At 32.7% G+C, this 22,421-nt stretch overlaps 2 protein-coding genes across 3 annotated transcripts in view; one reads left to right on the plus strand and one right to left on the minus strand.

Annotated features, from left to right (window-relative positions):
- The window catches only part of LOC114331952 (uncharacterized), a 49,547-nt gene extending 29,709 nt beyond the window's left edge, over positions 1 to 19,838 (plus strand). Inside the window, exons 2-5 of the mRNA XM_028281642.2 lie at positions 4,791 to 6,609; positions 9,736 to 9,880; positions 17,030 to 17,170; positions 19,085 to 19,838. Coding sequence (XP_028137443.1) covers positions 4,838 to 6,609; positions 9,736 to 9,880; positions 17,030 to 17,170; positions 19,085 to 19,708 — 2,682 coding nt within the window. The 5' untranslated portion in view covers positions 4,791 to 4,837 and the 3' untranslated portion in view covers positions 19,709 to 19,838. The remainder of the gene's footprint in view (positions 1 to 4,790; positions 6,610 to 9,735; positions 9,881 to 17,029; positions 17,171 to 19,084) is intronic.
- The window catches only part of LOC114331953 (cytokine-like nuclear factor N-PAC), a 167,261-nt gene that overhangs the window by 61,404 nt on the left and 83,436 nt on the right, over positions 1 to 22,421 (minus strand). The gene's annotated exons all lie outside the window — the stretch shown is intronic.

Genomic DNA, 22,421 nt, shown 5'->3' on the forward strand with positions numbered 1-22,421 from the left:
AGTGGATTGCATAAGAAGAAGAAGAAGTACAAGTGTACATGCCTGTCCAGTCTCTTACATTCTTCAGCCAGGAGCATTTTCTTCTTCTTGGACCGCTGTTTCCTTCCACTTTCCCTTCCATTATGAGTCGTAGAAAGTTGTATTTTTCTCCTCTGTAAATATGTCCTAAAATTGACATGTTTGGAAAAATGATGTATATGGAGAAAAACGATTTTCAATCTCCCGTTAAACATTTGAGAAATAAATCGACGAAGAAAACAAAATAAAAGCTGGATAAATATTATGGGACTAAGACTTACTGCTTCTTTAGAATACACTGCAAAATTTTGGTTTCGTGAATTTCGTAGTGGCCGTATATCTACAATGGATAAACCACGTACTAGACGGCCCACCGATGCAGTTACACCGAAAAATGTGAAGAAAGTCCCGACATAATTCTAGCTGATCGCAAAGTGAAGGTGAGTGAATTGGCAGGGACCATAATAATTAGTAAAGAGCGCATTAGTTATATGAATCAAGTTTTGAATCTGAAAAAATTATCTTGCCGATGCGTGCCGCGTTTGCTGATCATTGACCAAAAACACCAGCGTGTGACCACTTCTCAGCAGTGTTTGGACCATCTGGATCCACTACTACAAACCAGAGTAAAGAATAAACGCACGGCAGTGGACTGAAGCCGACAGAAGTGCTCCGAAGGCGCGATTTCAATGCAAAAGCATAATTTTAATTGACTGTCTTGAAAAAGGTAAAACTATCAATAGCCAATATTATTGTGCATTATTATTATTGAACAAATTGAAGCAGGAACTCAGTGAGACAGGGCCCCATATGCAGAAGAAAAATTTTTGTTTCCAGGACAATACACCGACCCATAAGAGTTATGACAATGGCAAAAATTCATGAGTTGAGCTTCGAATTTCTTTCCCGTCCAGCTTATTCTCCTCGTAAGAGATGGTTCGTACATAAAAAATTCAGCTCAAACAAAGAGATAATTGATGAAATAAATATTTTGCAGAGCTTTCAGAATCGTATTGTTAGGACGGCATAAAGAATTTGAAAAATCGTTGTATTGAACTAAAAGACTATTTAGAAGAAAATAAAAGAATTTTCTGGAAAACCATGTTATTCATTTTCAAAGGCGGTTACTGATCAGAGACAATCTAGTAAAAAGTTATTTGCCAATTTCATTTGTAACGAAAATGGTTATACAAGCCGTGATCCCGATCTTTTCGATCGAAAGGTTACATGAATGGCATCGCCTCTTATAACTCGGCGACCTTGTACAGAGGCTTTATAAATATGAGAAGCACAGCCAATTCCTGTCGACTTCTAATAAAATAAAACTCAATCGATAATTAACGCATCAGTGAGATATTTTCGTCTGTTTCTGGTCCAATTGTACGATCGATATCATAAGCCAATAAGATCAGTTGATTTGAAATTGTAACTGACACCAGTCTCGTATTTTTTTAAAACGGTTATGAGAGTTCAAGGCTTCTTTGGGTCACTAGGGAAATCAACGATATTTCTTGTACTATGCAAGTAATTGAAACGAGGTCTAATACCAATCTCTAAAATACGTAAAGTGATTGAAAGTTTATCTATTATCTCGATGTTTCAAATTGACAAAGTGCATAACATTGTATCTTATAATTTTTTGTTTATTATTAAAACTATACACATCCAAAATGTGTAAGAAACAACACTATTATTACACTTTCAATAAAAATTAAACATTTTTTGGTTAAGAAGGTAGACGAAAAATCTTGGTCCAATGCTATTTAAATGAATTAGTTTTTTTCGAATCCTGAGAAAACTAAAACATATTTTTGAAAAATTTAAAGCAAAATGAAAGATTACATTATTACTGAGAATAAACAAAAATTTTTTTTGAATGCAATATTTGAAATTAAAAATCACACAAAATTTTCTCTTTTTTTCACCCCGGTAACTTATTAAAATAACCATTATAGTAGTTTTCAGGGACTTTCGGCCAACAGTAATAATGTAATCTTTCATTCTGCGTCTAAATTTTTCAAAAATACTTATTACTTTTCTCAGGATTCGAAAAAAAATAAATGCATCTAAATAGCATTGGACCAAGATTTTGCGCCTACCCCCTTAATACATACCATTCGATTTGAAAACTTGTGCTTCAAGCACAAGAAAAAAGTACTTTGATTTTTAAAGATATTTTGTCTTACAAGAATAAAGTTCTGTGTTATTCACAGATGAAACTACATTCTGAATGAGATGAAACTATCATGATTCAATAAGAGTGAGAGTTTGGAGAGGATATGGTCGACAAAAGATTCGAACACAGGGTGTTCGTTCATACAGTAGTCTACACTACAAGATACTATATGACCTGAAATAATTTTTTATCATCGAACTGTTCCCGTTTTTATAAAAGGCATTTTCAATCAATATCAATATATTGATCCTATCTTGAAAAGATGTTATCTTTCCATTTGCCACCACTGCAGGTTCTGATTTGCGTTATTTGCAGAATAATGCAAGGCCACATACTGCAGCAACATTAAGATATGGTTTTACAATGAGGATATTATACTTTTATAGGGGGCCAGCACAATCGCCAGATCTTAGTCCCATCGAGCATGGCTGGGATATGCTTTAGAGACGGATTGCTTCTTATTTGTACAATGTTCATACTAGATTCAGTCTTCAAGATCTCACAACAGAGGGATGATACTATTGCCCAAAAATGATATTTATAATTTAATTTTAAACATGCTAAAGTAGTTTCAAGCTGTAATTAATGCTGTTGGAGGAAACACAGATTATTGTTATTAGATTTTTATGTCTTGTATTGACTTTTATCTTAAAAATGTCCATTAAATTAGAGCAATTCTTGACTTTTGTTTCTGTATTTAGAGAAAACACATTACATACACTAAAATTAAGATAAATACATTTCTGACTAATGAGGCATTATAACGGTAGGCCACTTTCTAAAATCCAATCAAAATTGATTTACATATTATGACAAAAAAGTTAGTGTTCCTTAGTAGTGGAGTCAGTGAACGTGGATATGAGCTATTACCTCCGATTTCGTTGAACCTCCATCGATTTTCACGAAAATTGGTGAGTAGTTAGAGAATACCTCAAGGAACAAAGGTGACATGATGCCAACTTGCGCTTTTACCCTGAGGGTGGATGCCATCCCTTCTCGGGGGTGAAAATTATTTTATAAAATAAAAAATAATACCATAAATCAATAGAGGGACAAATTCTAAGCAAAATTTGTTATACAAAGTTATTAAAATAACGCAAAAACTGTAAGTTTTTAGAAAAAAGTTATAGTTACCAAAATGGAAGCTAACAAAAAAAGAAATAAACTCGTTACTAAAGAAACATTTTAGTGTTAATTTAAAGTGAGTTATAGGTAATTGAATGTATATTTTTTTCGGCGAGTACCCAAATCCAAATATTCAATCTTAAAATAACGGGAAAATTTTCCATTTTATAACATAAAGTATAAAACATTTTTCAAAGTTAAAAGTTTATGCACCAAACATTTTTCAAAATTTATCTTTTCAAAATTTTTCCAAAAAATGGTGTTGTTTTTTTAATAACTCCGTCAATTTTTACGATATCAGGTTCACCTAAAAACCATTTGAAAGCTAATTTCAAGAGACAATAAACCAAGTCGAATTTATCCTTTTAAACCTCTTACTTTTTTAAAAATAAAAGGTTAAATAGTCCCGGTTACATGGTTGTCGCAGCAAAATTAAGTTTTAAACGTTTCTATCTAGGTTATTTTTTACCCTAGGGAAATAGTAAAAACGGTAGAATATTTGGTACAGAAAAAACTAAAATTTGGTTATATATCATATTTTACGTATATTGAGAATTTTTGGAGTTATTATCAAGAGAAAATAAGAATTACAATAATTTTAAATATTCTGATTTTCTTAAATTACATCTTTTTTCAAAAATATGCATTCTAAACCGGTGAAAATTATTGAAATCTATTGAAAAGGATTACTATTAATCTTAATTTTTGTGGAAATGGCGTATGTTTTATTTTTCACTTTTTCCTAAAAAATTTGAAAGGGCTCTCTTATTTTCATCATAACTTGCTTAATTTTGATGCTATTAACTTCTCCTGGAGCTCAATTGATAGGTATTCCCAAGTACTTTGATAAGTGCATTGCACGTATATTTTATAAAATGCATCGTTTTCCCGTTATTTAAGCTTGAATACTTAGATTTGAGTACTCGCCAAAAAATATACAGTCAATTACCCCTAACTCACTTTCAATTAACATTAGTTTAGCTTTTTAAGCGAGGAGTTATTTCGTTTTTTATTAGCTTCAATTTTGGTAATTAGAACTTTTTTGAAAAAACTTATAGTTTTTGAGTTATTTATGAAAAGTCGGTTAAAAACATGGATTTTTCTCACGAAAAATTAAAATCTTTGATGTTTAATAACTCAAAAAGTTTTGATTTATTTTAATAACTTTATATAACAAATTTTGCTTAGAATTTGTCCCTCTATCGATTTATGGTATTATTTTTAATAAAATAATTTTCACCCCGAGAAGGGGTGGAAGCGACCCCCAGGATAAAAGCGCAAGTTGGCATTATGTCACCTTTGTTCCTTGAGGTATTCTCTAACTACTCACCAATTTTCATGAAAATCAATGGAGGTTCAACGAAATCGGAGGCGAAAACCTTCAGTGACTGCACTATAGATATTTTGACGTGTTTAAATAAGCTTTATTTATCTAGGAAACTTTTGATTGTTTAAACTTATTTTGTTACAGGTAACTGAAAGCCCTTACTTCTCCTAAGACAATGAGTAACGAAAAATATGGAACTATTTCGCCGGCCGAAAAAAGCCGGTAACACAAGATGGTCGCTGCTGTTTGTATTATTTGTTGGGATATCGGCAGCGCACACAAGGCACGGAGATGGAGTGATAACTCAACGCATTTCGAGAAATACTTCTTCGAACAACTGCGTTCGTGTCAGAAGCAACATTTTGCAATGTCGCAACAGAACGGTAGAAAATCTTCTTATACCCGCAGATGTCATCCATCTGGACCTGGAGTATGTTACAGGTGGAAGTCTGGACGTAAAAAACATTCACCAGCTAAAATGGTTACACAGCTCTATACGTGTCATCAACGATGCGATAGTCAATCCGCAAAATTTACAAATATTAGATCTGTCTTTCAATAATCTTACAGTTTTAGATGATTACCAATTTCGCAATTACACCAATTTAGTCAAAGTTAATATATCTTTTAATGTCATCGATGATCTTCCCAGAGACGTTTTTAAGTCGCATACCAGTACGGAAGTGTTATGTCTGAACCATAACAATCTTAAAGCAATACCTTTTCAAGTCTTTTCGCCTTTGGAAGGACTAAGGGAATTAGATTTATCACACAATAAACTCGTCACGTTCCTAGATCACTTTTTCAAATTCAACAAATACATCGAAGTGTTGCTACTCAACAACAATAATCTCACGAAAATCACTTCTAATAGTTTAGCTGATTTGACTGATCTCAAGAGACTCGATCTATCTACTAATTCCCTACAATTCATCGCCAAAGGTTTGTTCGACTCGCTTTCCAATTTACAGTACTTAAATCTAGCGAATAATCCGTTGACGAACATGGCGAGCGGTACTTTCCGAGGTTTGCGCAACTTGAGAATCTTGGATCTGAGCCACAACAAACTTTCTCAATTAACCTTTGGTCTGTTACATTTTAGTCCTTTGTTGACTTCGATTACATTGGACAACACCTTGATTGAAAAAATACACAATACCGAGCTGTTGGGAGTACCCAAACTGAATGTACTGAATTTAAGACGAAATAAGAAACTTAAAATTATAGAGACTTACGTCTTCGCTGATACTCCTTTTCTGAACGAACTGGATATCAGCGGCAACAATTTAACGTTCCTACCGCAATCTATTGCGAATCTAACTTATTTAACTAAGCTAAATATTAGTAACAATCCATGGGCGTGCGATTGTCGCATGTACTGGTTTGCTAGTTGGGTACCCAACATCAAAATGAAGGGCAATATGGTCCTGTCAGACCTAACTTGTCCTGATGCCTACACAAACGACATGTTGCCTACTTTACAGCATCTTAATTGCACTTCCCCTAGAATAGTATATAAAACACCCACTAGACGCTACCGACTTAACTCGGATGCATTACTCGAGTGTAGATTTGCAGCTAATCCTTCTCCTTCTATAACGTGGGTTACGCCGAAGAGAGAAGTCTACCACTGGAATCCGGATCAAAGTATTCCAGACGCCTTTAATAAACATCCCCACGCGCACGACCAGCTGATGATACCTCTAAGAGTGATCCCTCCGCGTATTCAAATACTAGACAACGGAACTCTTTGGGTTAAAAACGTAACTAGAGAAGATTGTGGAAGATACACCTGCTACGCCAGTAATCCGATAGCAAATTTAACGGATAATGTGTTGCTGCACATCGATCCCACGGATTGGAACCACGTCAGGATCATTTCCTTGATTGTGGGAACGCAAAGCGCTGCTGGATTCCTGGGGCTGACCCTGATCATACAGTTCCTACGATATTTAGCAGCCAAGTAAGTTTTTACTTTTTATTTAATAAAAATACTTACAAGTGATGAAATAATTGTCGAAATAGTTCATCTCAATGATGTGGAAACAAAACTCAATCCTTTATGTTCATTAAGTCTTGAATCCTGTTAAATTAATTATTTTGCTCTTTTATTAAATCTGTGAACTAGTCTTCGAATGTTACCTGCATATTGTGCTATCATTATTGTATCGTCTGCGTAAAAGAGAATTTTAATTTCATTATACCCTATTCTGTCTCCTCCTCCTTTATTGACGCTCTTTATGGCTTCATCCATGATAAGATTGCATAGCATAGAGGTTTCGTAAGTTGTCCATCTATGTTGACTTCCATCTTATTGTTTTAATAGATGCTTTCAATTGTTTTTATAATATCCAGCGGGACCTCTTTATTTTACTAGAGATGTATTACATATTTTAAGTCTTACTCTGTCAAATGCCTTCTTCACGTCGATAAAACATAGGAATGCGGGTCTGTTGTATTTAAATTTTTATCCGGAATCTGTTTTATGACGAATATTGTGATTGGGAGTAGAGACTTCTTTCCACATCATAAAAATACTTCATATTTTAATTAAAAATATTATAGATTTGGAATAGAAGTTGTATAGAATCGGTAGCGGTATAGAAGTATAGTATGTAATTTTCTTGGAAAACAATGTTAAAATTTCAAGTTAAAAGCCGAAAGCGAAAAGCAGTTAGCTATTCAAAAAAAATATATCAATTCCAAGTTAGGCGCCGTTCATAACCGGGGCAGACAGACTAAAAAGTCGATTATTATAAATGTTTTAGAACCCTTAAAGCTGAATTCCAAATATGGGAACGTATAAAATAGAAAGTTACCTAGTGGAATCGTAAAAAAGTCAAATTAGAGAAAATCTACACTCAGAATTATTTTATTAAAAAACAAATAAATTGAAAGGAAAAAGCCCAATTAAAAAAAAAAAACTTATAATGGAGTAAAAAACTTCTTACTTACTATGTATAATGGTATTTTTTTTACTATTTTTTTAATCATCCAAACGAATTATAAATCTTCAAAACGTTTTCGATCCAGTCTGACCATCATTCAGTGAAAAATCAGGTTTTATAGGTAACCAAAAATATGGCTGATGATGGTCCGACTAGATTAAAAACGTTTTGAAGATTTATAATCCATTTGGATGATTTAAAAAAAAATAATAAAAAATATATCACTATACATATATCACTATACAAGTTTTTTATTTAGGTCTTCATTGTAAGTTTTTTTAGATTTCATATTAATTTTTCGCTATCAATCTACCAAAAAATCTACAAATAATTAACTGCTCTTAGCTAATATTTCTCGATTCAATGTCCCATATTTTTAATCAATTTTTTTTTCTATTTCCGCCATTAAGTTTTCAAAACATCGCAAAACTGTTCTGTTAATGGTTGGTAATGGAAGAGTATTTTGCCTTATGTAATATTTCTGTACAATAGTACAATAGTGATAATGATTCTTCCTGTTTGGTCTTTTCCCATGTTTTAATTTATTTTTTTAAAACAACGTAGTTTTCGAACAATTTACATTATTTAGTTAATGGTTATTATGCCAGACAAAAATATTTAAATACTATATTTAAGTTGGTATTGATAAATAAAACGTTTTGCATTTTAATGAGTATACACACATAAAAACAGCTAAATAAACTTATTTTTTCATGTTCAACTGTCGCGTGAGTAAGTCTCTAGAATTTTCCGGTTATATTTCAGACCGATATGATCAAATTGGCGAAGATTTTCATATGTAAAATCGCTTTTAGTTAGAATGGAAATATTCATACGAACGACATAAAAACAGTTTTCATAAAAAGGGCCCTCTAATTCGCTGCACACCAAAGTAAAAATGACAAAAATTTTATTAAAAAATTTTTTTTAAAAAAGATCCAGTTTGACTAAAAGTACATCACAATCGTTTTCGGTCTTATCAAACCATTATCAGGTTAAACTCCATATCTTAGTAGTTAAAACTAGTCACAGAAATTGGTAACATGACCCTTGTATTACAAAATTTGAGCCATTTGAGCCAACAGGAACCGACTGATTGGCTCTCTCACACAAGCACGTGCACTATGAAGTTTCGAGCAAAGGTGAAGACATCATTGTAAAGTTTTTAATCTATAAACATCGACTCAGTGTCGCTTTCTATTAAGCCCAAATGGCTAAAATTTTGTAATACAAAGGTCATGTTGTGACCAATTTCTGTGGCTAGTTTCAACTATGTACTAAGATCTTGAGTTTAACCTGATGATGGTCTAATAAGACCGAAAACGTTTGTGATGTACTTTTAGTAAAACTTATGATTTTTTTAAGAAAATTCTTTAATTTTTTAATACAAATTTATATACCACCTACAAAGTTATAACGATTATAAGTATAATGAATTAAATAGCTATCAAGTTTTATGATGTTTACAGTAAAATCGTAATTTTTATGAAATCTAGTTTACTTTTAACCAAGGAAATCTTTGATGTAACAAGCTATTTATAAATTGTAAAAGCAAACAAATGAAAGTTGTATCCATCCAGAATTAGAATCAGTTAGATGCAATAATTTACACCATAAACGCATTTGGCGTATCTGCATAGATAAATCACTCGCATGTTCAAAATATTGTTTACATGATACATATACATATATTTCAGAATCAATAAGAACCACATTCTACAAAGTGTTCTCAAAAAAATTAATTTATTAACATTTTATATTTTAAATGATTTCTAATTGATTTTTGATCTCGTTTTTTTTTTAATTCAACAAGCAAAGTTGTTTTGAGAATGTTTTCAATAAATTGTCGTTTATCCGAACATTGAGTTGTTAGTTGTTAGGGCTCTTAATATTAAATTTTTTAATGGTACTGTCGTTTTTTGTTTACAAGAATTCTTTCGTACTTTTGTGCTGCTATCTACACCTTGTATAACGATATAAATTCAGTTCTTATTGAGAAAACACCATGCATACACATGGTGTGAAATATATATTTTAATAATTTCGGAGATCTGAAAGACGAGAAAGAATTGAAATATTTTTATTATATCTTTGAGACACTAAGATCACAAATGAAGCCATTAAATCTAAATTTCTTCCAGGTTCGGCGTCTTCAATAACTTCTGCAGCTTCTGCAAACGGGATAGAGTGTCGCCAAGAGCAAGACAAATATACGCTATGCTCGACAACATTGAACAATACAAAAGTCAACAACTCGAGAGGCTGCGAGAAAACTATGCCCTGCAGGTAAATATATACCGTTTTGAAAGCTTGAAAAATATGATCCAAATAGTCTATTTAAATAACAAAAATGCCTATCAGAATGTTGGAATTCCGGCTACGCAATTCAAAAAAACATTTTTTCATAAACCTTTGATAAGTCTCATCAAACCCAAAATTTATTTATGGTGACAATGTCAACAAATTAATTTATTTTAACTCCAAATCAAAACATTTACTATGGACCAGTAGCCGGTTGTGTTTATTGTGTGACCGAAATTCCTAGCATTTTTTGAACACACAAAAATTTGCAATTGTTGCCAAGAAATACCAAAGTATAATTTTTTGTTTTCTTTTGTTATCAACCGTATATTATTTAAACAGCGGTTCTCAACCTTTTTGAGTGATGTACCACCTACAGTTATTTTTATTATTTTTGGTACCACCTATATTTTTAAATTGTATTATCAATACTTACTAAGTACTACTATGTATTTTAATTTTTTATGTGTTTTGTGTACCACCGCCAATAATGGTATGTACCACCAGTGGTACATGTACCACAGATTGAGAACCTCTGATTTAAAATAATCTTCTTGATATATTATCAGCTTTTGTCTGTCTGGAATTAAACAGTTCTACTTTCCCGCCAACTTAATAATTGTTATCATTCCAGACTGAGAAAACCTGACTTCTCTTCTCAGAAACGTTAAGAACATTAACAAAACAGAATATGTACTTTTGAATAAAGGACGAAGAAAGAGACCCACAACTCTCGAATAGAGATATAAAAAATGCGAAGGATTTAAATACCTAGGGACAGTGATAGCGAAGGAAGGAACATCGAAACGAGACATTCATAAAAAAATACAACAGGGCCGAAATGTGGTACAAACACTAACCTCATTACTTTGGTCTCCTAAAATTAGTTTACGAACAAAAACGACAATCTACAAGTCGGTTGTAGAACCAATTTTGACGTATGGAACTGAATGTTGGCAAATGATGAAAGAGAAGAAAAAACTTGTGGTAGAAATGGACTATCTAAAGAAGAGCGTGTCAGATATCCAGACTTGATTACATCCCAAATAAAGAAATATAACGTGTGATCCAAAATTATTGTCACCATAGGTGGCTCTGAACGACAGAGATACAGTGCATGTCTATTCTTAATTCAAATATACTTTCCAGTTTACGTCAACTTTGCAGTGTACGTCAACTTAACAAGAAAAGTTAGGTTATGTAGAGATGTTGGTGGTGGATATATACAGCATCTTGTTTGATTTTATTTATGATTGTTACTTATAATTTTGTTAATTCTTTTTATTTATGATTAAAGTTCTTTGTTAAAGGTTTTGACTGATTTTTATGTCTTATAATGTTAATCAAAATTAATTGATAAACCATTGATATAAATTCAGATTAAAACAAGACATACATATTTTTTTGCACAGCTAACTTTGATCCCAATAATTGTGGATCGCTCGTTACAATAGAATCCGAACAACTTTTATGGTACGGACAAGTAATGAGAATGAAAGACGAAAAATGGCCAAAATAGGCTTTAAACTATGTTCCATGGAGTAGAAGAGCGATATGAAGACCAGCATGACAATGGAGAGAAGAAATCAGAGGAATAATGAATATTCCTGTATTCGGGAATATCAGGATACTACTTATTTAGAAAATATTGATATATGAATTTTTTTTCTAATCTGTCTACAAAATAATCTATATATATAAAAGAAAGTCGAGGTTGTGTTAGTTACACCATTTATAACTCGAGAACAACTGAACAAATTTTTATGAAATTTTACATGTATATTCTAGCGGTCTGGGAATAGGATAATATGGAGTTTCATACCCGTACGTCATAAGGGGTGTTGCCCCCCCTGATATATTTTTTTAATTTTTGGAAAAACCGTTTTTTACTATTTTTATGAGATGTAGAAGCAAAAGATACATACAATCCTAAATTTTCAATTTTTTATCTCAGACCGTTATTTTTTAATAGCCATTTAAATATTTTACATCTATATATATAAAAGAAAGTCGATGTTGTGTTAGTTACACCATTTATAACTCGAGAACGACTGAACAGATTTTTATGAAATTTTACATGTATATTCTAGCGGTCTGGGAATAGGATGATATGGAGTTTCATACCCGTACGTCATAAGGGGTGTTGCCCCCCTTGATATATTTTTTTAATTTTTGGAAAAACCGTTTTTTACTATTTTTATGAGATGTAGAAGCAAAAGATACATACAATCCTAAATTTTCAATTTTTTATCTCAGACCGTTATTTTTTAATAGCCATTTAAATATTTTACATCTATATATATAAAAGAAAGTCGAGGTTGTGTTAGTTACACCATTTATAACTCGAGAACGACTGAACAGATTTTTATGAAATTTTACATGTATATTCTAGCGGTCTGGGAATAGGATAATATGGAGTTTCATACCCGTACGTCATAAGGGGTGTTGCCCCCCCTGATATATTTTTTTAATTTTTGGAAAAACCGTTTTTTACTATTTTTATGAGATGTAGAAGCAAAAGATACATACAATCCTAAATTTTCAATTTTTTATCTCAGACCGTTATTTTTTAATAGCCATTTAAATATTTTACATCTATATATATAAAAGAAAGTCGATGTTGTGTTAGTTACACCATTTATAACTCGAGAACGACTGAACAGATTTTTATGAAATTTTACATGTATATTCTAGCGGTCTGGGAATAGGATAATATGGAGTTTCATACCCGTACGTCATAAGGGGTGTTGCCCCCCTTGATATATTTTTTTAATTTTTGGAAAAACCGTTTTTTACTATTTTTATGAGATGTAGAAGCAAAAGATACATACAATCCTAAATTTTCAATTTTTTATCTCAGACCGTTATTTTTTAATAGCCATTTAAATATTTTACATCTATATATATAAAAGAAAGTCGAGGTTGTGTTAGTTACACCATTTATAACTCGAGAACGACTGAACAGATTTTTATGAAATTTTACATGTATATTCTAGCGGTCTGGGAATAGGATAATATGGAGTTTCATACCCGTACGTCATAAGGGGTGTTGCCCCCCCTGATATATTTTTTAATTTTTGGAAAAACCGTTTTTTACTATTTTTATGAGATGTAGAAGCAAAAGATACATACAATCCTAAATTTTCAATTTTTTATCTCAGACCGTTATTTTTTAATAGCCATTTAAATATTTTACATCTATATATATAAAAGAAAGTCGAGGTTGTGTTAGTTACACCATTTATAACTCGAGAACGACTGAACAGATTTTTATGAAATTTTACATGTATATTCTAGCGGTCTGGGAATAGGATAATATGGAGTTTCATACCCGTACGTCATAAGGGGTGTTGCCCCCCCTGATATATTTTTTTAATTTTTGGAAAAACCGTTTGTTACTATTTTTATGAGATGTAGAAGCAAAAGATACATACAATCCTAAATTTTCAATTTTTTATCTCAGACCGTTATTTTTTAATAGCCATTTAAATATTTTACATCTATATATATAAAAGAAAGTCGAGGTTGTGTTAGTTACACCATTTATAACTCGAGAACAACTGAACAAATTTTTATGAAATTTTACATGTATATTCTAGCGGTCTGGGAATAGGATAATATGGAGTTTCATACCCGTACGTCATAAGGGGTGTTGCCCCCCCTGATATATTTTTTTAATTTTTGGAAAAACCGTTTTTTACTATTTTTATGAGATGTAGAAGCAAAAGATACATACAATCCTAAATTTTCAATTTTTTATCTCAGACCGTTATTTTTTAATAGCCATTTAAATATTTTACATCTATATATATAAAAGAAAGTCGATGTTGTGTTAGTTACACCATTTATAACTCGAGAACGACTGAACAGATTTTTATGAAATTTTACATGTATATTCTAGCGGTCTGGGAATAGGATGATATGGAGTTTCATACCCGTACGTCATAAGGGGTGTTGCCCCCCTTGATATATTTTTTTAATTTTTGGAAAAACCGTTTTTTACTATTTTTATGAGATGTAGAAGCAAAAGATACATACAATCCTAAATTTTCAATTTTTTATCTCAGACCGTTATTTTTTAATAGCCATTTAAATATTTTACATCTATATATATAAAAGAAAGTCGAGGTTGTGTTAGTTACACCATTTATAACTCGAGAACGACTGAACAGATTTTTATGAAATTTTACATGTATATTCTAGCGGTCTGGGAATAGGATAATATGGAGTTTCATACCCGTACGTCATAAGGGGTGTTGCCCCCCCTGATATATTTTTTTAATTTTTGGAAAAACCGTTTTTTACTATTTTTATGAGATGTAGAAGCAAAAGATACATACAATCCTAAATTTTCAATTTTTTATCTCAGACCGTTATTTTTTAATAGCCATTTAAATATTTTACATCTATATATATAAAAGAAAGTCGATGTTGTGTTAGTTACACCATTTATAACTCGAGAACGACTGAACAGATTTTTATGAAATTTTACATGTATATTCTAGCGGTCTGGGAATAGGATAATATGGAGTTTCATACCCGTACGTCATAAGGGGTGTTGCCCCCCTTGATATATTTTTTTAATTTTTGGAAAAACCGTTTTTTACTATTTTTATGAGATGTAGAAGCAAAAGATACATACAATCCTAAATTTTCAATTTTTTATCTCAGACCGTTATTTTTTAATAGCCATTTAAATATTTTACATCTATATATATAAAAGAAAGTCGAGGTTGTGTTAGTTACACCATTTATAACTCGAGAACGACTGAACAGATTTTTATGAAATTTTACATGTATATTCTAGCGGTCTGGGAATAGGATAATATGGAGTTTCATACCCGTACGTCATAAGGGGTGTTGCCCCCCCTGATATATTTTTTTAATTTTTGGAAAAACCGTTTTTTACTATTTTTATGAGATGTAGAAGCAAAAGATACATACAATCCTAAATTTTCAATTTTTTATCTCAGACCGTTATTTTTTAATAGCCATTTAAATATTTTACATCTATATATATAAAAGAAAGTCGAGGTTGTGTTAGTTACACCATTTATAACTCGAGAACGACTGAACAGATTTTTATGAAATTTTACATGTATATTCTAGCGGTCTGGGAATAGGATAATATGGAGTTTCATACCCGTACGTCATAAGGGGTGTTGCCCCCCCTGATATATTTTTTTAATTTTTGGAAAAACCGTTTGTTACTATTTTTATGAGATGTAGAAGCAAAAGATACATACAATCCTAAATTTTCAATTTTTTATCTCAGACCGTTATTTTTTAATAGCCATTTAAATATTTTACATCTATATATATAAAAGAAAGTCGAGGTTGTGTTAGTTACACCATTTATAACTCGAGAACAACTGAACAAATTTTTATGAAATTTTACATGTATATTCTAGCGGTCTGGGAATAGGATAATATGGAGTTTCATACCCGTACGTCATAAGGGGTGTTGCCCCCCTGATATATTTTTTTAATTTTTGGAAAAACCGTTTTTTACTATTTTTATGAGATGTAGAAGCAAAAGATACATACAATCCTAAATTTTCAATTTTTTATCTCAGACCGTTATTTTTTAATAGCCATTTAAATATTTTACATCTATATAAAAATTCGCCGGTCGCAGTGTTTGTTACCATACTCCTCCGAAACGACTTAACCGATTTTTATGAAATTTTGCAGGTATATTGGACTGTACTGGGAGTAGGTTGCTGTCTATATTTCATACCCGTATGTCATTAGGGGGTTGCCCATGACGCCGTAACTCTCACAATAATGACGTGAAAAATATGAAATTAAGTAGGTAGACTCCTTGCTGAATTCCGAGCAGAACCGTACTAAAATTTTTTGTCTAGCACAATCGGTGTCCGAAATACAATATCTCAAGCCGTAGGAATATTCTGAGGACAGAAGAAGAACGAGCGACAAATTTCATAGAAGAGAAGTGGCACAGTTTAACTTTGGGACTCAAATTGGGCAACATATGAATTTTTTAATTTTGCGAAATTTTCAAAAAATATCTCTAAACGGAACCGTAAGCAGGAGAAAAATTCTGAGCACACGAAAAGAACAAGCAGCAAATTATAAAATTTTATTTAATTTTAATTCATTTTGTTTAATTTTATTTAGTTTAAGTATTTTATTTATTTTTGTTTATTTTATAAAATTTTATTTAATTTTAATTCATTTTGTTTAATTTTATTTAGTTTAAGTATTTTATTTATTTTTGTTTATTTTATTTTATTTCATTTTATTAAATTTTATTTATTTTTATTAGACTATATTTTCTTTTATTTAATTTTATTATTATTTTTTAATTTATTTATTATTTTTATTTAATTCTTTTTTAACTTTATTTAATTGTATTTAAGTTAATATGATTTTATTTATTTGTATTTAATTTTATTCAGTTTTTTTTATTTTTATTTACGTTTATTCAATTTCATTTAATTTTAATTTACTTCATTTACTTTTTATTTAATTTTAATTGAATTTAATTTTATTTAATCAACACCTATAGACTTGGAATCTCCCCGAACCTAATAATAAATAGATGGTTGTTTTGAATGTAGATATAATAAAGCTGTTATATTCATTATAAGATAAACAAATTTAAGATTGTAACTGTTGCACTACAAACTTTATTTTGTTACTTCTAACTAAACTTTATTATTTCAAACATCATGTGTAATTAATTAAAAATAATAATAAAACCTGATTCACATCGAGCATTTTTGTTTATTAATTACGAATTCCTTTTGTTAATTTTAAGTTTATTGTATACAACAGTTTGTTTTTATCTATTGAGGCAGTACGAAGTCTGCCGGGTCAGCTAGTTATTTATATATTGGAAATGCATCTAACTATTTTTTATGGGTTTATGCAAATTTACTAATGCCATAAGTTTATTAGACGTGACATATATATCTACTGTGAGTAATTAGATCAAAATAACGCCAACTATGAAATATTTTTCGAAATTTTATTAGTGTTTTTCTAAATGAATAAAGTAATAAAATTTGATGAATGTTACTGCTTTTATAACTAGCAATATATGTTTTAATGGTCGTCTAATACTATTTTTGTTAGATTTATGTACCTACTACTACTCTTTAATTGCAGGTGACGAGAATAAAGGACAACTGTGCACAACAGATGGAATGGATCCAAAACAGCTACCAGGCCCAGGCGAAACATCTGAAAGACTTTCGGGACATTGGTACCGCTCATCTGAGCACTTTGAGAGGTCAATATTACGACCAAGTAAGTAACACTTGTTTTATTGACATAAATAGATACCAATTTGTGTTGTCGCATTTTAAATTGAACATTAATTTGACAGATTTAGGCTGTTCGATCAATCAGGAATTTGCAAATATATCATTATGTTCTTATATTCATATCTTATCAGTAACATACTATTCCACGCATTCAACAAAAATAGTTCTTAATATTTATACAATCAATTACTACATACATATTATACTGGGTTGGGATAAAGTATGGAACCAAGCAAATATATTTGAAACGAAAAGAACAATATTTATGAAACTTTGCATGCAAGTACAGTGACGCGATAGGCATCTGTTGCCATATTTTTTTGTTACTATTCCACTTCCGGTTTCACCGGAAATACCCCTAACTTATTTAATTTAAATGGGACACCCTATATATTTTTGCGGATTTTAAAAGAACTTGTTATTTTTAATTCATACATACCAAATTTGGTAGAGAAAATTTGTTAAAAAGTGTCTGTAGATAATTAAGTGGAAAAGATCGTATTGAAATATTAATGATAATAGGTGAATTTTCATTTTTTGGAAGTGAATTTTCCAAATCCATGGATTGGACGTAGAGGATTCATAGAGTGGCCCGCTCGTTCTCCGGACCTCAGCCTTAGATTTTTTTCTTTGGGTTATCTAAAATTACGTGTTTACGTTAGGCGACCAACATGCTTGCAGGATTTGAGACAAAGAATAAGAATTGATGAACGTGAACTAATACGTGGAGAAATCTTACAAAAAGTGACTCACGAATTTATTTATAGGCTTGCACGCTGTCAGAAGGTGAACAGCAACATTTTCAACATTTGAAATTATTTTTTTTTATTTTTAATATCATTGGTCTAGCTAACGTAAATAAATTAACCTATTTTTTAACGGTAAAGAGATTTATTTCTTGTTTTAATAGTTTTTTTTCCTCCAAACAAAAAATATACAGGGTGTCCCATTTAAAGTAAATAAGTTAAGGGTATTTCCAGTGAAACCGGAAGTGGAGTAGTAACAAAAAATATGGCATGATGCCTTTTGCGTCACTGTACTTGCATGCAAAGTTTCATAAATATTGTTATTTTCGTTTCAAAGATATTTGCTTGGTTTCATACTTTATCCCAACTCTGTATACTAAACAGGCTTTATAACATTATACGCCTTTCCGTTCCCAATCGCCACTCCTTTCTATTGTGGTAGTCTTTCATCTCTTAAATTTCTTTCCGACAGCCTTGGAGATGCCCTTCATCCATGTGGTTGCTGGTCTTCCTAGTTTTCGTTTTTCTGAGGGGGTCCATTCTAACACTTTTTGGGGATTCTTTTTTCCTCCATTCGTCGTACATGCCCGTACCATACTAGCTGTCGTCTTTCGATGTCATCCATGATGGTTGTCCATTTGTTGTCTAATGTCGTCGTTTCTTATGTGTTCTAGTCTTGATCTTCTTGCTGACCTACTCCAAAAATCCATCTTAGTGGCTAGTAATTTAACTCCGTACTTCTTGGCTAATTGCCAGACTTTAGCTCCATGGGTGGTGTTAACATTGAGTTTGTAAATTCTTTTTTATTTTCTGGTCTTATATTTTTTGACACAGTCCCGAATTCAGGGCTCCTATCACCTGTCTTCCCTTTACTCTCCTTTCAAGTGTGGACCTGTACTCGTTAGTTTTATTCCCAGATATACATATTCATTGCTGCTTACAATTGTCTAAGTATCAATTATTAAGCATAGTACAAGACAAAAGCACTTCAAGCTACAATAAGTGAAGACAAGGCTGAATGGGTTCCAAGGATAAGGCTGAATGGCAACCAAATTGATTTATTTGTTAGTTACTGATGTCTAACAAATAAATCAATTTAAAATAACTACATCAAATAAACCAGTCTCCTATTGTACATCTTTTAATTTCAGGTGAAGAAAGTAAGAGATTACTCCACGGGTCAGCTGAATTGGGTCAGAGAAAACTACGTCTTCCAGCGAAACAAGATCCGCAAATTCAGTTCTCACAAAGTCCTTCAGCTTCGAGAGACGTACAAGTATCAACAGCAGACCCTCAACAAAGTGTTGGAGAATCTTCCCAGCTTGTATTTTGAAAATTGTCGGTCGGGGACGTGCGGCAGAGCAGAATCCCTAGTGTTCGATCCCACCGATGCAGAGAGCGTAGACTGCTACATAAAAAGTAAAATAGAAAAACTTGCTAACCTAGACGCTAGTTTAACAGACGTGACGCAGAGTAGAATGTCTTTGTACTACACGCCTTCGGAGAGGTCGGTAATGGACAAGTCGCCCACCGAAATACCTTTCATCAATTATATCGAAGAACCGCCTAGAGGCTTCTTGATGATGGAGGAACCCACTACTTCGGTGTGCAGAAAGGTTGGTTTCGTCGATAGCGTGCTATCGGATCTCAGCTACGATGGTCTACTTAAAGACGAAGCTAAGATGCCCGAAATAGTGCCGAGTTCTAGTTTACCAACGATATCTGGAATTTCTGCTCCACCGAAATCGACAGTGCAACACGAGACTTCGTTATAGAAAATTCAAGATAAGTGATACGGACTATGGTGAGGGACTACTTGAATATTATAAGTAAAAAACGCTACCTTATACTATGTATTTGATCTAGATTTAAGTAAATAAATAATATCTGTTTCTGATGCGGAAATTTTTCTATAAAAACTTTCTTATTTCTCTTTCTGGGGCTCAGCCTATTCCGAGTTCCCACAACTGCTAGAATAAACAGGGGCTCCAAATTTGAGCTCTTCCTGTTGTTTCGACCGTCTAATCCTTTATTAAACTTGTGGCCTCACGGAAAGCTACAAGTCTTTTTTAGAGGTAACTCTTTCATTTGGCTCGGTTGTATAAAGGCCGAACCTAGGGTGTACTACCTCTGGTAGGTTAGTTCCGGGCACTTCCATGACATAGGAGGTTTCTCCTCTTCCTAATCACATAGATGGCACCTTGGGCCATCAGAAAATCCAAGCAGATATACATGCCGCATGAGTCTACAGTGACTGGTAAGCATACTGACCACCAGAGAGCTTCTACGGTTTAGAAAGAGAAATTGGGCTGTAAGACTTTTTATGGCCCCACTATGTGGAGTCTAGTCCATCCGATAATTCCACCACTAGCCCAGGAATCACAGAGTGGAGTGGATAAGCCCCGTCTGGCCACGGCGTCAGTCCATTCGTTCCCTTCTTCACCTGTGTGCCCCGGTACCCATATCAAGTTGACCCTATTGGTTAGCGCAACATCAGCCAGTGTTCTTTTGCAACCAAGAACCAGTTTTGAGCCTACTTTGGTTAAAGTTCTTAGTGCTGCTTGACTGTTAGAGCAGATTGAGATGGTCCTATCTGAGCAAGCCCTCTGTATTATATCTTGAGCACCTACCAGGATCGCAAAGATCTCGTCCTGAAGGAATGATACATGAGAGCCGGATGCCTGGCTAGACTTGAATCCAATCTTGCTAGCAGATGCTACGTGAGCCTGCTGCGATAGATCAGTGCAGGTTCATTCCATCCAATCATCCCGGTCAGGCAATTGACCCAAGAAGGATGATTTGGTCGTTTGTAATAGTCTTATAATAAATTTCATTCCCTGTACCTTAGCTTCATAGCTTTATCAAGTGTGTTGTACCATTATTTAAATTGGAGGTTAGTCATCTAGCTTTATCTAGCTAGAGAGTTTCTTTTCAGTGTCACTTTGCCAAACAGCATTTCCTATTACGCTACTGCGTTTCACATGTTTTTAAATTATTAAACCACAAATTGTTCCATAATAGTATAATCAAATAGTCTTCAAATACTTTCTGCAATATTTACTTTTAAATTATCTACTAAATTCTTTAATGTATAGACACTTACGAGTTTATTAAGTATGTATTCACTTTATAATGACCTCATTCCCACTTACTGGTAGTTGTCTTGTGTAATGAACGACACTGCTCATTTAGAATATTGCTACAATTTTCAATATTGCACTTTAGATATTACATTATACGTCAGTCTAAAGTTTATAATACACTTAACTATAAAAAAAGACTAAGTTTTCACTCTAATGGCATATAACATATCCCACCAGAATGAAAACAATGGGAACCTTCTCTGGTTACACCTCCGAGGCTTCTACAATTTGCAAGCCATACGGATGCTGAGACTAAGGAAGATGAGGGAATTCTACAATTTACAATTCACGTCACATCTGCTCAGCGCGGTAAAGTTCCAACGAGACTGGTTCCCTTCATACTCCCAGTATGAAGGGAGTATGAAGGGAACCAGTCTCGTTGGAACTTTACCGCGCTGAGCAGATGTGACGTGAATTGTAAATTGTAGAATTCCCTCATCTTCCTTAGTCTCAGCATCCGTATGGCTTGCAAATTGTAGAAGCCTCGGAGGTGTAACCAGAGAAGGTTCCCATTGTTTTCATTCTGGTGGGATATGTTATATGCCATTAGAGTGAAAACTTAGTCTTTTGCTAGCAGTTGCCGCTAGGGCATCTATGCCATTTCGTTCGTTGCAATTCGGGACTGCACGCTGGGGTTTGTTTTGGTTGGATCAGGGAGAGCAGCATATGTGCCTCCTGATGAGAGACTAATAAGTTTCGAAACCGGTAGAGGTGCTTGCAGCACTCTCTGATTGGACTGGAATATGGTTCGGCTGTATTTTCGTTTTGCAACGAAATTGAAAATGGTTATTCATTTTTAACTATAAAAGTTTTGCACTACCTAAAATTATGCTCATTTTCGTAGTTGGTTTTCTCGTAATAAACATATTAACGGATTCGGCTAATTTTATTTTAGATTTTTTCTTTGGTATTTTCATTGTTAGGCAAAAGTTTACTCCAACTTCTCTTTTAGGCTTATACCAGGTGGAGGAAAGGAAATTATTTGCTTATGTTAACTTTGAAACGCATTGTAGGAAGAAGAAGGTACAAGGGTGGGTATATATTGAAAACATGTTGTAGTTTCATGTTTTGTTAACATTTTCGTTTTTTAATTTCCCTGATATCTTTACAAACTAGACTGTTTTGTTAATTGTTATTTTTTATTCTTAAAAGCACATGCCAAAGAATAAAACCATCTATTTTCTTTATTTTTAAAGATATCAAAGAAAATAAAAAAAACAAAACGTTCACAAAACGTGAGACTACAACATGATTTCGATGTATACCAACCCACCCTTGTACCCTGTCCTCCCTACAGGGTGTCTCAAACTTAAACAAGAAAAACATTTCCTCTTTTCCACTCGGT

Source organism: Diabrotica virgifera, chromosome 3 (genome assembly GCF_917563875.1).
Source record: "Diabrotica virgifera virgifera chromosome 3, PGI_DIABVI_V3a".
NCBI lineage: Eukaryota > Metazoa > Arthropoda > Insecta > Coleoptera > Chrysomelidae > Diabrotica > Diabrotica virgifera.